The following is a 14,755-nucleotide window of genomic DNA, read 5'->3' as shown; positions in this document are numbered from 1 at the left end:
TCTCATGCTGGGGGGACAGAGACAGGAGGATCTTTGGGGGGTGCTTGCCAGCCCCTTACACAGTGGAGCTAATCATGGAGCCACAAGTTCACGGTGAGACCTTGCTTTAAAATCAAGGTAGAGAGCGATTAAGGAAGACATCCTACATAGACCTCTGACCTTCTCATGCAAACATGCATGTGTACACACACAGTATCACTAACTTTCATTTTGTGTATTTATTTTAGCTCATTGGGCGGCCGGCTCTGCCTTCATACTGGGCCCTTGGGTTTCAGCTCAGCCGGTATGATTATGGAAGCCTAGATAATATGAGAGAAGTTGTGGAAAGAAACCGGGCAGCCCAGCTCCCTTATGTAAGTAGTTCTTGAACGTAGTTCCTCAAAAAGGAATTCGTGGAGGATCAGAAACAGCCTCTGCCTCCCCCATTCTTCCCCTCTTTGGATTATTTCACCTTTGGGTAATAAGATGACTCATAGACACCTGGAACACTAGACAGTTTGTCAGGTCGATCATTTGTTTTCAAAGAGCTGTAGTTCTTTTTTAGTAGGAAGTGGCGCTTGCTGACTGACAATACAGATGAAGCGTCAGCCTTGTTTCTGACTGTTTGTTGTTCTATTAGTTCTGTTTCTTACATTCTGTTTGTTCCAGTTTTCTTACGCTTATTGTATTGACTGCATTTTTACAGAACTGACTTTTGAGTTAATTTAATTCTCTCTTTAGCTCAGATTTTAGTTTATGCTTCTCCATGTAGGTTTATTACCTTATATATAGTCTTCGTTGGATTGTTTTTGACTCAAAAATATCATGGCAGAGATTGACTATAAAAATGATACGAGTTCTCCAAGATCCTGATATAAGCTTGATTTTCAGGTTTTGTGTCAGATAATGTATAATGCAGGTCTTCCAATCTCCCAACCCCTTTCCACCGAATACATTTCAGCAGATACTTGAGAGAATATTGAAGAAGAGGAGATAATTCTAGATCCCAAAGAGTTAGATAACATGGAGGAACAGAGTTAGAGAGAGAGAGAGAGAGAGAGAGAGAGAGAGAGAGAGAGAGAGAGAGAGAGAGAGAGAACTGATTCAGGACCAAGTAATCTGAACCTGTGTGTGTTTTGTTGTCTGTTGCACAGATACAGATAAGAAGCTGATGCTAATTAGGGAAGTGGCGTCATCATAACCACTTAGCTTTTTGGTCACAGAATTCATAGTTAAGTAGATTTACAAAATCCGATGACAGGCTGAAGTGCATTTGTTCTGCAGTGGTGTTTCAGTTGCTTTTATTAGTCAGTGAACAGGATTTGTCTTCTCACACACTGTGATCATTTTGTATTTGAAATAGAACGTCACTAGCTTTTGGAAATGGGGCTTAAGAAACGTAAAAATATAACACATGAAAGAGTTGATATTTAAAATGTGCAGAATGACTAGGGGAAGGCAGAATATGAAAGCTGTGCAAGACATCTGGGTAGGTGACTCAAGTCTTTGCTTTGGCCAAAGACCTGCTGGCCTCTCTTGTCTTCTAGGCCTCAGGGACTACGGTTCTTGGGGGTGAGAGGGAATAACAGACAGAAACAACAGAGGCAGAACCGAAGTGAAGAAAAATACACACAGCCATCAGGATAATGAGAATGCCCTCTGGAGCCTGGTTCAGTGTCTTCTTGACTTCCTGATGAATCCCATTTTTAATGCTAGTTAAGATATAAGTCCCATTTAGTAGTAAATAGCCAGGGAACGGGGTCACCAGTTCAGATCCCTAGCACTGCTGCGGCTGTCTGCTCTGTGGGGATCTTCTCACATACAGGTAGACATTTCCTTCCTGAGTAATCTGAAGAATGGGGGGATAGGGTTTACATGCACAACGGCCAAGATGTGAAAGGAAATACTGAGAAATGGAATTGGAAATAATTGAGAGTTGCATGTGTTCACCCTGTCTTTCAAGTTCAAGAAGGAAGCGTGGCATGCATGCTGTACTCAGATGTTTTCTGCGTGGAGTTTCTGCTAATTTTGAACATTTCTATTATATTGGGGGCTGTAATGGAAAATGAGGTGTCAAGAAGACATAGGAAGGGAAACATTTTTCTTAAATATCTAGAATAATCTTGCTCTTTCCACCTCTTCATTTCCTGGACACAGGCACAGTATCAACTTTGTTCTGGTGCCACTATTTTCATATAAAACTAGGAAAGAATAAACACAGGCAAATTGTGGTAGAGATAACAAAAATAGTTATTAGCATAGAGTGAGTTTTATTTTGATAGTCCCCGTGATTTGTCATAAATTATGCAGTCCAGTTAATCTGATTGTAGGGGTGGGGTTGAGCCTCAGGAAGATAATGAGTGCTTTTGTTTTTCACATTTCTCTGGGGGAAAAGATATATTTGGATAACCAGTAACACTGCAGTTAGATTCCAGAACAGGAGTTGGTTTTCATCTTGAATACTAAAGGTGATAATTTGTTGATTCTCTTTGGAAGGGAAATTCACATGTGCTAAATTGTGGATGCTTGTATTCTTTACAGGATGTTCAGCATGCTGATATTGATTATATGGACCAGAGGAAGGATTTCACTTATGACTCAGTGAAGTTTAAAGACTTCCCGGAGTTTGCTAAGGAGTTACACAACAATGGGCAGAAACTTATTATCATTTTGGTATGTGCTTTCCCCTTTCCTCTGAAATCATATGGTTGCTCATCCTTTTCATTATGTACCCTTCTCTCCACCTGACCTCCAATGAAATGAAAATACTTTAATGCCTTTAGTAGATACATTTGAATGTGAATATATTATTGAAGATTTTATTGAAGTTCAGCTTTTAGCTTAAAGTAAATTTTGTTTCATGGTGTTTTCCTTTTTCTTAGGATCCGGCCATTTCCAACAACTCTCTCCCAAGTGATCCCTATGACCCATATATTAGAGGTTCGTCAATGAATATCTGGGTGAATAGCTCTGATGGCATGAACCCACTCGTTGGAGAGGTAATTTAATGGAGAAACCGTGGCTCTAGCTCTGGCTGGGTTGTGAGTGTGTGTGGAAAAGCACGTGGTTGTCTAGTACATCTTCAAAGGACTTGGACATGCTGAGGCCATACCCAATTGCTTACTGTCTACTCCAACTAGGACACACCTTTCCTAGCCCGTTCAGTGGCAACTCACTCACTGAGTGTCCATTTCTTTACCCTGTTTCCTCTTGCCACTGCACCCCTGATTCTCACATTGCTCCATTAACACTGCTTGGAAACTGGCACTGGTCACTCCCTCCTGGGGAGATCCAGTCGAAATGGGCCATGCCATTCTTGGCTCAGCTTTTTTTTGTCAACAAATGATATACTTACTGCTTTTTTACTGAAATCTTCTATTGTCTTGCTTTTTACGAACACATTATCTTCTGCTTAATTTTAATATCCACAATAACCCTTCAGAATATAGAGTCTGAGGGAATTAGATAAAGAGTAGAGAAAAGAGAGTAATGTTAGAATCTACAGATTGTAATGGGTCGATTGAAATTCACACGGAACATGTTTCCATTTTCAAGAAGAAGCAAGATGAAAATGTGAACCAGAGTTGAAGACTAGCAAATTAGACAATGCTTTTATCATTGGATTTACTCATTTAAGCAGACAATCAACATTTTTAAAATTAATTTTCTCAGATGGCTTTTCATTTCAATTGAGAGTGATTGAGTCCCCACATTCTAAGTGACTTACTCTACATCAAGAAGACTTGTGGCTTCTACTTCTGGCTCTCCATGATCATGTTAGGAATTCTTACATAAAGTTCCTTGCACATTTTGCATTCATTTAAGTTATTATCAGTGTTCTCCCTTTTTGTCCCCCCACAGGTCTGGCCTGGAACAACTGTGTTTCCTGATTACACCAATCCCAACTGTGCTATTTGGTGGGCAGATGAAATCGAGCGTTTCCACAATACAGTGGAGTTTGATGGAATTTGGATTGTGAGTTGTAACACTTTTATTCATACAGACTTTCACAGTGTTATTATCTCTGGTCATGTCTTTGAGCCATGAAGTATAGAAAGAAAATGAAAGCAAGTATCACATATTCCTTATATTGTCATAAAATATACACAATTTATTCAATTGTCAACTTGAGGCCCTTTTATTTAGACGATGACAGATTCATCAGAACCAAAGAACCCAGGTACAAAGTAACTTCTAACTATGTTAAAGAGCAATGTCTTGTAAATGTCAAATGAATATGAATGTAACACAGCTGATGTTGAATGAAATTTAGGCCTAGAGTTGCAGTTTTTTCTATTTGTAGAAGAACCATAGAAAATTCAGATAATACAGCCATCTAAAAAGATAATAGTAATCTACAATTACTATTTTGCTATCCACTCTTCCGGGCCTTCAGTTTTCACATCTCTGCTGTATAGATATACTGTCTCTCTTCTCTACATATACACGTATATTTATCTATGTACCTGTATGTAGGATATTTAGGCATATAATTCTATAATATGACAAAATAAACTGAAACTTTTTGGTTAATGAATTTGGGAATTGTTTACTTTTAGTGATCATAGACGTGCATCATTTTGAAGCTATTCTAAGAATTTACTCTGTGAAATTTTTAGTGAGTAGAGAAGACGAGAACATATATTTCTATCATACCTATGGAACACTTTTTAAAAAGAAATATCAGGAGTAATTTATCTGATTCCTCAGAAACAAAAAAAATTACCACTGGTATATAAACATGGCATGCTGCTTTTCTTAATAGATTTTGTTCTCTGTCTGGTAGGATATGAACGAAGTCTCCAATTTTGTTGATGGCTCCGTTTCAGGATGCCCCACAAACGACCTCAATTATCCCCCATTCACACCAAGTAAGTCATTGTGGTCAATCTGATTGATGTGTCAAGATGTATGAGAAATTTTAAATTTACAAGGATAGACATGAATCATTGGATAAGTGAGTCTGCACACAGTGTTCACAGGGAAAAGAAAACTAGGAAGGAAACTGAGTATACGGTCCATGGTTCTCTGAAGAGGCATAAATTCTCATAGTGGGTAATCTAGTCCTAAGCCCAGTCCATGCTGTTGTAGGGGAAATTCCAAAACACGTATGATGCAGAGGCTCGTGATTAGTTAGTGCCACTCCTCAAGGTGAACTTCTCAGGCTAGAGCTTACAAGAGAAGCCAGATGGGTCATCTTGGCCTTCAGGTGAGGGATGGATACATCTGGTGCCGACCTCAGCTTGATGGATGGGCATGAATCATATGATCAAATGAACCCCAGCCTCTTGGAATATGGTTATGGAACCACAGTATCAATTGTTGTTTGAAGAAAGACACAGAGCCAAGAAGAAAATCGCATCTTCATTAAGAAAGGAACAAAATCCTAGAATTACAACACTCAAGGTCACTTCCGTCTAAAGGCAAACTTGAGGCAGAAGTATGCGAAAATCAAATGTTGAAGGGATTTTATGGGAGGCCAAACAGTTCTTACTTAATTCTTTCCATGAAAGAAGCTATTCATAGTTTTTTTTAGAGGGGTGTGGGATTGTCGACTGGTTTTAGAAGCATTAATCTGGCATAAACATGCAGGATGAATTTAAAAAATAGGTCAGAAGTAAAAAAAATTATCAAGAAGCTATTTTAATAAATCGAATACACAGTTTATTTCCCTGGGAACCACGGTGGTATGGTAGGAGCAGAGAATGTATGAATGAAACTAAGACCAGAAATCACTCTATACAATGTATGACCAAGAGGGGGGAAAAGGTGTCAGAAATTATTAAATCACACTTTCATCCAACGTTTCTTATTTTGAGCCACTTAATATTGGTTTGAACAAGTCAGATAGAAATTTTGGCTGAACTAGATTCTCCTCCCTGTCTCTGAGAAACAGGACTGTGTGGGTGACATGGTATATTTTTATATCAGAAAAGCTACGGTTAACTACATGGTTTTCTGATGATAAGAACACAGCATGTTTGTTTTCGGAATGGCTACATTAAATGCCTGCCCAGTGCAGCTGTCTTTGAAGGTTGTGTGGAAGTTAAGAGATAAGAAATTAGCACGTAAAGTTTTCCATGATTGGCCATATTGTTGTTGTCATTGCAGAGATCCTGGATGGGCACTTGTTCTCTAAGACTCTCTGCATGGATGCAGTTCAGCACTGGGGCAAGCAGTATGATGTCCACAATCTGTATGGCTACTCCATGGCCATTGCCACAGCAGAGTGAGTCATCATTGTTATAAATGTATACGTGATCAAATTATGGATCTGAGAGAAAGGCTTAGTGACTCATATATAGTATTTGTTAAAAGTCAAAATAAAAAGTAAACTTGGGGGGCCCTGGCAGATGGCTTAGACGTTAAGAAGATGTAGTACTCTCCTAGGGGACCTGAATTTGGTTCCCAGCACCCACGTTGGGTGGCTCACAATTGCCTGTAACTACAGTTTTGGGGAATCAGATGCCCTCTTCTGGTCTTCTCTGGCACCTGCACTTAGTGTGTATACACCCAACGTGGACAGGATGACACAAGTATTAAAAAATATGGTCATCATTACTGAGTGAATAAAGAAATTGGCATGCAGAGAATAGGAAATTTAGTAAGTATTTGCAGAATATATAAAATAAAATAACAAACGAGTAAATGAATGAATAGAAAATCAGAAGAAAGCTGTTAAGAAACTTACCCAAGAAAAAGTATCTAAAGCACTATGAAGTAAAATTTAATCCCTTCTCCTTTTACATTTTATCTTTCTCATAGTATAAAAATAAAGTACATAGAGAATTAAGTAACTTGTAGATATCCATGGGTATTGGAGTTTTAGGTTGGACCTAGCAGACTTCTGTTGTGTTCTGTTTACCTTCGTAGCAAATTAAATTCTTTAGTGATGAAAATAATAATTTGTTCTTGCTGTAAGAGTGACAGCAGGAAACTAGACCAAGAGCACATTCACTGATGAACAAAATAACAGGTGTAATTTTAGCCATTTCGAGAGAAATGTAAAAGCTCTACTGTAAATGATTGTTTTCTTTGGTTCTGGAAATGAATCCAGGGCTTTACTTGCTAGGCAAGTGCTGTATGATTGAGTTTCAAATCCAGACCTGGAAAACTTTTTATTTGTGTGTACACAGGAAGACCTTTAACTTAAAACTCTTTAATATACTTAGTTTCAAAAATACATACTTTTATATTTAGTTTTAAAACGTTTTTTCTCATAAAATTATTATCAATGTGTTTTTCTACACAAAACTTTCAAAAGTCATGTTGACAAGTCCACTTTTTTTGTGACACAAAGGCGAACATATGTTTACTATGTCAAGTTTCACTTTTGTTTTCTGAAATTCATATGCCCCTAGTTTTTAACCTTTCCAAGGCTGCTTTTGGAATTGTTGGAAATTAAGAGGCTGGTAGTATGTGTAAAGCAAAGGTAAGTAAAATATGAGTGCATGCTGTGGTACAGACTGCTTCTAACTCCTTTTGGAGGAAAGGAGTGGAGTGGAATGAGACGCCTGTTTTCCATATTCTTGCTTTTGTTGCTCAGAGACCAGATGGGCTCCCCACTGACCCCTACATATCTGTCCCTCCCCAGAGCTGTGAAGACTACATTCCCAGGCAACCGGAGTTTCATCCTCACACGCTCCACCTTTGCGGGGTCTGGCAAGTTTGCAGCCCACTGGTTAGGAGACAACACCGCCACCTGGGAGGACCTTCAGTGGTCTATTCCAGGCATGCTTGAGTTCAACCTTTTTGGCATCCCAATGGTGAGTCCCTGTCCCAAGCGCTCTTACGACACTTAATCCCCATGAAGTTTCCTTCTGATAAGTTTTCGTACTATAAAGTCGGTCATGGCTCAGAGCTTTCATGTCCATTCTCCATCACCGTCACTGTGGCTCTGATACCCTAGCATCATTGTCTGAACTGCCTGGGGTAAACAGAAAGTGCAATCCTGATAGCCCCTGAAATATTCTTAATGTGCAACTTAGAGAAAGTGCGTCAATTCTCTAGTCTGTCGACATCAGATGCATGCATACATGGAACGCACCTATGCAACTGGCTCCCCAGATGAAGAAACAGACCTGCAGCACTGGATAGGATTTCATTGCTTAGTCAAATTCAACAGACACATTCACCGAGCTCTTACTTTGTTCAAGGTGCTAATTTGAGTATGAATGGCATACAGTAACAAAATATGGAGACATTCAAGTGAAAACATAATTATAGCACAAATTATAGCATAATTATAGATAAAACCCCATAGGGCTGTACATATTAATTGTTATGAGGGATTCTGAGAAAAAATCTTTATTGATTTGATATTATAAGGGACAGAGGGAGTCAGGGGAGGAAGCCAAACGACTCCGCAGAAACGATGGTGCTTAAGTTGAGCTGTGGAAACTGGCTAACGAGGGGAGAAGCTCGTTCTAAGACCTTGGAATAAACACAAGCAGAGGGAGGGTGAAGGGGTGAGAGAGACGAGCCCCTAAGACCAGCGTGGAGAACTGGAGCAGGGGGCTGTCTGAGGGGGCAGATTTAAAGGGTTGATAGGAGAGAGAGGAAGCTGTGGAGGCTTGATGAAGTGAGTGGCGTGATCAGAGTTGGGCTTTAGGAAGGTATTACCGGCACTGCCGGCTAGCTACCGTCCACAAGAGGTTATGGCGCTCAGGCTCCGTTCAACAAAACGAAAAGGCTGCGGCAGGAAAGGAGTCGTCTAGCAGAGGCGTGAGCACAGGCTGGGTGCCGATTCTGACCACACCACAGTTGCCTTCTGGGTAAAAGATTGTTTGAACAAAGTTCAGTAAGGGAGTCGCTGGGACAAAGCAACAGAAGGGGGCAGGCTGTGATCGGCGTGCTGTCCACACGCGTTGTTACAGGTCGGGGCCGATATCTGCGGCTTTGCCTCGAACACATCTGAGGAGCTCTGCAGGCGGTGGATGCAGCTGGGGGCGTTTTATCCATTTTCCCGGAATCACAACGGCCAAGGCTACAAGGTAAGTCAGCTGGGAAGTGCACTGGGTGTGCATTGGGACTGTCCCCAGCTCTCTTATGACGCTTAATCCTCATGTGTTTGTGTTCCTCCCATGAAATCTGCTGAGCCAGTTTCGTGATATAATATATTTCATGTATGCTGATTTGGGCCCCACTTGCCATTAATGAGGACCTGTTGATCTGTTCATCATAAAATGTCCCGATGTCTCTGTCTCTGTCTCTCTGTCTCTGTCTCTCTGTCTCTGTCTCTGTCTCTCTCCACACACACACACACACACACACACACACACACACACACACACAGTGGCTGCTCATTTTTGTGTGGATGGCTTCCTTGGGTTCAGATTCTGGAGACGCACATGTAAATAAGGACGTTAAGAGTCAGCTCTATTACGATGTCCAGCTCAACATTTAAGCAAAGGGTTCAGAATTCAAGTTTCTACATGGATGTGGTGGCACAGCCTGGCTGTAACCCTAGCCCTGGGTGTGGTGACACAGCCCTGTAATCTTAGCTATTTGGGAGGTGGAGGCAGGAGGACCGGGCGTTAAACACTTGCCTACCTAGCAAACCTGTCTTAAAAAATTCCTAGTGCAGACAGATAGATGCCTTGCTCTGGAGAGCACTTGAAGGGGTCTTGCAGCAGCAGCAAGCAGGAAGCTTTCCCTTCCCAAGGCAGCTGGAGGGAAATGCTGTGGAGCAGGTTAGACACCAGGAAGCTGATAATGGCCATCACACCATTAAAACAAACGTGAAATCTCAGAAATCGTGAAATAAAAGTAGAAATGATGGGGCTCTAAGAGGTTTATAAAATTCTGTGCACTCTGCCTGCTTAGCTTGTTTTCGTAATGAAAACGAAGATGGGTAAACGTTTCAAAATCATTTAAGATAGCCTCTCCACAGGGCAGTTGTAACGTGTGAATGAGGCAGGGTGAGTTGTAAGTTGCAATGACACCTTACCGATGCCATGGTTCTAACCTCCAGCTGTGCTACTCCGAGGCAATGTGCAACCGAGGCCCCCAGATCACGTGGGCTATGCTGCATGGCGCCTGAGATCCTTCTGGGTGTGCACAGCTTTCCCATAGTCAAGACACAACTGCACATTTTCTTTCCCTTAGGACCAGGATCCTGCCTCTTTCGGAGCAGATTCCTTGCTGTTGAATTCGTCTAGGCACTACCTCAACATCCGATACACTCTGCTGCCTTACCTCTACACCCTTTTATACCGTGCCCACAGCCGGGGGGACACTGTGGCTAGGCCCCTTCTGCACGAGTAAGTCCTCCCGACGCTCTGTTAATGCAGACTTGGTGATGTTGATTAGGTATAATAGCAGAGTAAAATATAAAGCCACCCAAGCAAGGCATTCAGGGGTGTGTGTGTATGTGTGTGTGTGTGCGCGTGTGTGTGTGCACATATACACCTGTGCTGTAGATCGGTCCCAAGGGTTTGCATATACTGGGCAAGAAATCTACCACTTACCGCTTCTCTTTAGCTTAATTTGAAAGATCTGACAAGGAGGCTTTGATGGTCTCTGTACTATGCATATGTACTACGATGCTAGAGTGTATGTACTTTGTTGTGTCTCTAGGAATGTACCTATGATTTGAAAACAAGCAAGAATCTCATAAATGGTCCCGCAAATCCCTTTATTCTTCTTTGACAGACAGTTGGAATCTCTGATTTAACTCAGAAGGCAGTCTCTTGGGAGCCTTTCCTTGTTAAAATAATGCTGTCATGTGTGGCAGATGAGAGCCTTAACACTCATAATCACTGCTGGGGCAAAAGTTTTACCTCCTGGAATCATCCTAAAAGAGAAAAAGTTAAAATTTCATATTTTCTGATATTTTTTTGATGTGGTGCAGTTCTTGACCTTTGCTGTGCTCCTGGGACGGGATGAGACTGGAAGTGAGCCTCAAGCTTTGCACCTGGTCTGCAAGTGCTCTGCCCTAAGCCTTACAGCCAATCCTTTTGGTTTCTTCCCAAGACACAGTTTCTCTGTGTAACCCTAGCTGTCCTGGAACCCTAGGCTGGCCTTGAACTCATAGAGATCCACTCGTCTCTGCCTCCTAAGTGCTGAGACGAAAGGCATGCACCACCACTTTTTTTATTTTGAGATGGTCTGTTGAATCTCTTTGGGGGGGGGCTGAAACTTTCTCTGGAGCTCAGGCAGGACTTGAAGCTATGGTCTTCCTAACATTCACATAACTGAGATTGCTGGCAGTGTGCCCTTAGGTCCAGCCCCACATCTTTCTTGACAATAAGCTAAAGTCATACAATTTGTAGGTTATTTTGCTTATTTTCTGAAGGGAGATACAGCAGACAAAAGTAGAGCCCGAGGCCAGCCTAGCATAGACACTGGAATAGGAACTTCTGTGTCACCTGGGGTAAGAGCAGGAAGGAACATGGGTTGGGGACACAGATCTACACGGCACGGGAGGAGGAGGGGCAGAGTAGATATTACACAATGACTGTGGCTGTTTTCCAGGTAGCATGCGTGCCTTGATTAGATTGTGGGAGAGAGTCTAGGAGCACTGACCTACCTCTCCACCACCTGTCTCTTTGCTATCTAGGTTCTATGAGGACAGCAATACTTGGGCCATAGACCGGCAGTTTCTGTGGGGACCAGGCCTCCTCATCACTCCTGTTCTGGAAGAGGCAAGTGTTCTTGCAGAAACAGGCAGGCGGCCTCTGCCTCTGTTCCTGCTCACTACCCCGCAAAGCTTCTCTCCCCACTATTGTAAAAATCTGTGTTTGAGCCACTAGGGAAGAGTATCCAGGGGCATTTTGTAGTAGCATATCTTATTTATGTTTTCATCTTTAGAGGTCTCTTTTTAGACAAGTTGTCAACCAGTGTAAAATTACCAACTGGCTACTTAGAATTGGGAATGAGCCTCTATCTCCTCAGGTCATTAAAACCGACTATTATTGCTCTGAGATGTGGAGACAGAGACCAGCACTCACAGTAAAGTCAAAGTGATCAGTGGTGACAATCTTTGCCAGCTGATCCGGGAGAGTTTTTGTGTAGGTTTCCCAACTTCAAAGTAGGCATTATGACAGCATCTAATGTATGAGCTAAAGAGATAATTAAATAATTCACAGAAATCTGGAATTGTCCCCACAGTGTATTTCATCATCATTTTTATTATTTCTAATTACAGTTCCTCCCATTTGTGATCCCCTCTACCCCAGACTGACAGGCTATAGTTTCTCTTATCTGTATTAGGAGAAAGACACACTTCAACAGCAGAGAAAACAAGACTATGCCTATCTTCTCTGAATATGGCTATGCTAAGACATGTATTTCACGCCCCCAGAGGCTGAGTCATGAGGGTAATATTTTTTTAATTTGATTTTAGGGTGCAAATAAAGTGAATGCATACGTGCCTGATGCCATCTGGTATGACTATGAGACCGTAAGTAGCTTTTTCTTAAACTCAAGACTACGGCTGCAGCTGCATAGAGAGGCCCCTCTCTGGAATGGAGAGCTACCGCGATTTCACAGAGGACTGCTCTGCAGTGTGTCCTGTAATTTCACAGCACAGTTTGGGTAGAGCAAGCCTGTAACTCAGCACACGTGCACCTTTATTCAGCAATAAGAAAAAGACACCAAGGGCGTCTATGAGGAAGCCTTAGAGCCTCACGGGTGATTTGAGCTTGGCCAGGAATCAGATAGAGATGTATGTATCAGTATGGCTCAGACCTATCAGTTCAGTAACAGACATCAAACGGGCGCAGCCTGGCAAAAATGTTTTACAGACCCTGAACTGACCTACATTGTTAGCTTCTTTTGCTCGATTGTCTGGGTATGGAGTAATCCGCTAAATGGAAGAGAAGGCCCTGTAAAGAAGTCAGCATGACGATGGTTCCAGAAGGTCCACATACAGTGGGGCCAATGTGTTTGGTTTATCTCCCTGCCTTAGGGGGGGCAACTGACATGGAGAAAGCAAAGCATCGACATAGAATTTCCCGATGATAAAATTGGACTTCACCTTCGAGGAGGCTACATCTTCCCCACGCAACAGCCAGACACAACCACAACAGCCAGGTACAGCATGAGGCGTCTTTAAGGGGGTGCGTGGCTGGCACGGGGGAGCATTCCCGGGACAGTCTGTTGACCAGACTATGGATGGGAAAGGTGCTGGAGTGAGGTGTGTCCCCTTGGACGTCCCTCGAGCTTTCCTCTGGAAGCTTATAACCTAGAGCTGCACCCCGATCGATTTTGAGAGATTTTAATCCACCGTCTCCCCAGCTCTCTGAATGTGTCAGAACACTCTGACGGCTGGAATGCTCAGCCTTCCTGGTTTCCCTAGGCATGTTCAGCTTCGTCACTTGAAGCCTTATGTCTTGGGAAGACTATTCTGGGCAAGTGTGGTCACATGATCACCTCCCTGCTTCGACCTTTGTGTCTCTCAGTGCTTCTTTGCTCTTGGCTCATAAACTCTCATCACAACCTTCGCCCTCGTTTCCATTCCTCTCACCCAGGTATTTCCCTTTTGTGACTAATGAAAACCTAGCTACTAGGTAAAGGTTAACACTTGAACTGTCGCATATACCTGCATGGAGAGGGAAAATCAGTTTTCTCCAATATAGTGACCCTGGGTATGTCAACCCCTTCAGGACAGGTCTCACGTTCAGGAGTAGTTCACCAACATATGATGGACTCCAGGTTTTTGTTTTGTTTTGTGTATGTGCTTTTATTTGGGTACAGTTTTGTGTTCCTTTTTGGGGGGGGCAATGGTGTTTTTATTTTGTGTTCTTGACTTTGGGAGATTTTGTTGTTGCTGTATTGGGGTTTTGTTTGTTTTTGAGAAGGAATTTAAAGGTGGTCGGGTTAGGGGGCGGATCTGGAAGGACTTTGGAGAGGGGAAGAATAGGATTAAAGTATATTTAAGTTTTAAAGTTGTTTCAGATTTTACACACACACACACACACACACACACACACACACACACACACTTAGCCACCCACCAATGTCACAGATTTTTCCTTTCTGCATCACTGACTCCAGTTGTAGACTCCATTTGCACTGCAGTGAAGAGCTGCATGTTTCTGCTATGTGTCCCTGAAAGTATTAGATTATTTGATTACACTATCCTGGGAGTTCTTAGAATTCTGGAGAGCTGTGTTTTCATTGGGTTCCATTGATTATCCTAAAATTTCAAATTATTGACTTTCTATGAAGAAAAACACAACGACTTCTGGTTTCTCTTTCTCTAATTGTTCACCATCAGGCTGTGTTGCCCAAGCTTTCCCTTCCTAAGATGAGGCTGTTGACTTGTTGATACCCTGCTTGAAGCCAGAACTCCCTGGGTAGTTTTAGGGACCATCCAGCCTAGCTTCTCATTGCCTAGAGCAGCAGTTTTCCTGTAGTGCCCTTAGCATTCAGGCCAGCCCTGGCCAAAGCATGCTGTCTGTGTCTGCCAGGAGACAACCTGTTTTGCTGCGTTTAGGCTTCTCACACACTACCCTTTGCAAAAAGGCTATGCATATTTGAAAAAAATGCTTTATCGTAAGCTACATCCCCTCTCCGTTTCCAGATACGTTCTCAAAGGTCCAAACTAAACTCAGGCATTCTCTCCAACTCTTCCAGCAGAGTGATTGCTACCACCTCATAATTCCTGACAAGACAAAATGGCAAATAATCAAATAAGGAAAGTGGCCATTATATATATATATATATATACATATATATATATATATGACCCTACTATATATTTTTTCTTTCCCAGAGAAACTGTCTCTAAGGGAGAAGCGTGTCTTTCTCATAGCAATTGACACTTCTCAGG

The 14,755-nt window shown here is 42.2% G+C and overlaps 1 protein-coding gene across 1 annotated transcript in view; it reads left to right on the top strand.

Annotated features, from left to right (window-relative positions):
• Window positions 1-14,755, top strand: part of Mgam (maltase-glucoamylase) — a 109,533-nt gene that overhangs the window by 17,109 nt on the left and 77,669 nt on the right. The window contains exons 9-20 of the mRNA XM_040728546.1: window positions 228-353; window positions 2,521-2,652; window positions 2,862-2,978; window positions 3,841-3,954; window positions 4,766-4,850; window positions 6,091-6,208; window positions 7,574-7,745; window positions 8,856-8,972; window positions 10,087-10,241; window positions 11,540-11,624; window positions 12,326-12,382; window positions 12,890-13,014. Of these exons, the coding sequence (XP_040584480.1) occupies window positions 228-353; window positions 2,521-2,652; window positions 2,862-2,978; window positions 3,841-3,954; window positions 4,766-4,850; window positions 6,091-6,208; window positions 7,574-7,745; window positions 8,856-8,972; window positions 10,087-10,241; window positions 11,540-11,624; window positions 12,326-12,382; window positions 12,890-13,014 (1,403 nt within the window). The remainder of the gene's footprint in view (window positions 1-227; window positions 354-2,520; window positions 2,653-2,861; window positions 2,979-3,840; window positions 3,955-4,765; window positions 4,851-6,090; window positions 6,209-7,573; window positions 7,746-8,855; window positions 8,973-10,086; window positions 10,242-11,539; window positions 11,625-12,325; window positions 12,383-12,889; window positions 13,015-14,755) is intronic.

The sequence above is a fragment of the Mesocricetus auratus genome, unplaced genomic scaffold (genome assembly GCF_017639785.1).
Source record: "Mesocricetus auratus isolate SY011 unplaced genomic scaffold, BCM_Maur_2.0 Super-Scaffold_100019, whole genome shotgun sequence".
NCBI lineage: Eukaryota > Metazoa > Chordata > Mammalia > Rodentia > Cricetidae > Mesocricetus > Mesocricetus auratus.
Note: the sequence above shows the minus strand (reverse complement) of the source record. Positions and strands in the feature narration are given on the sequence as shown.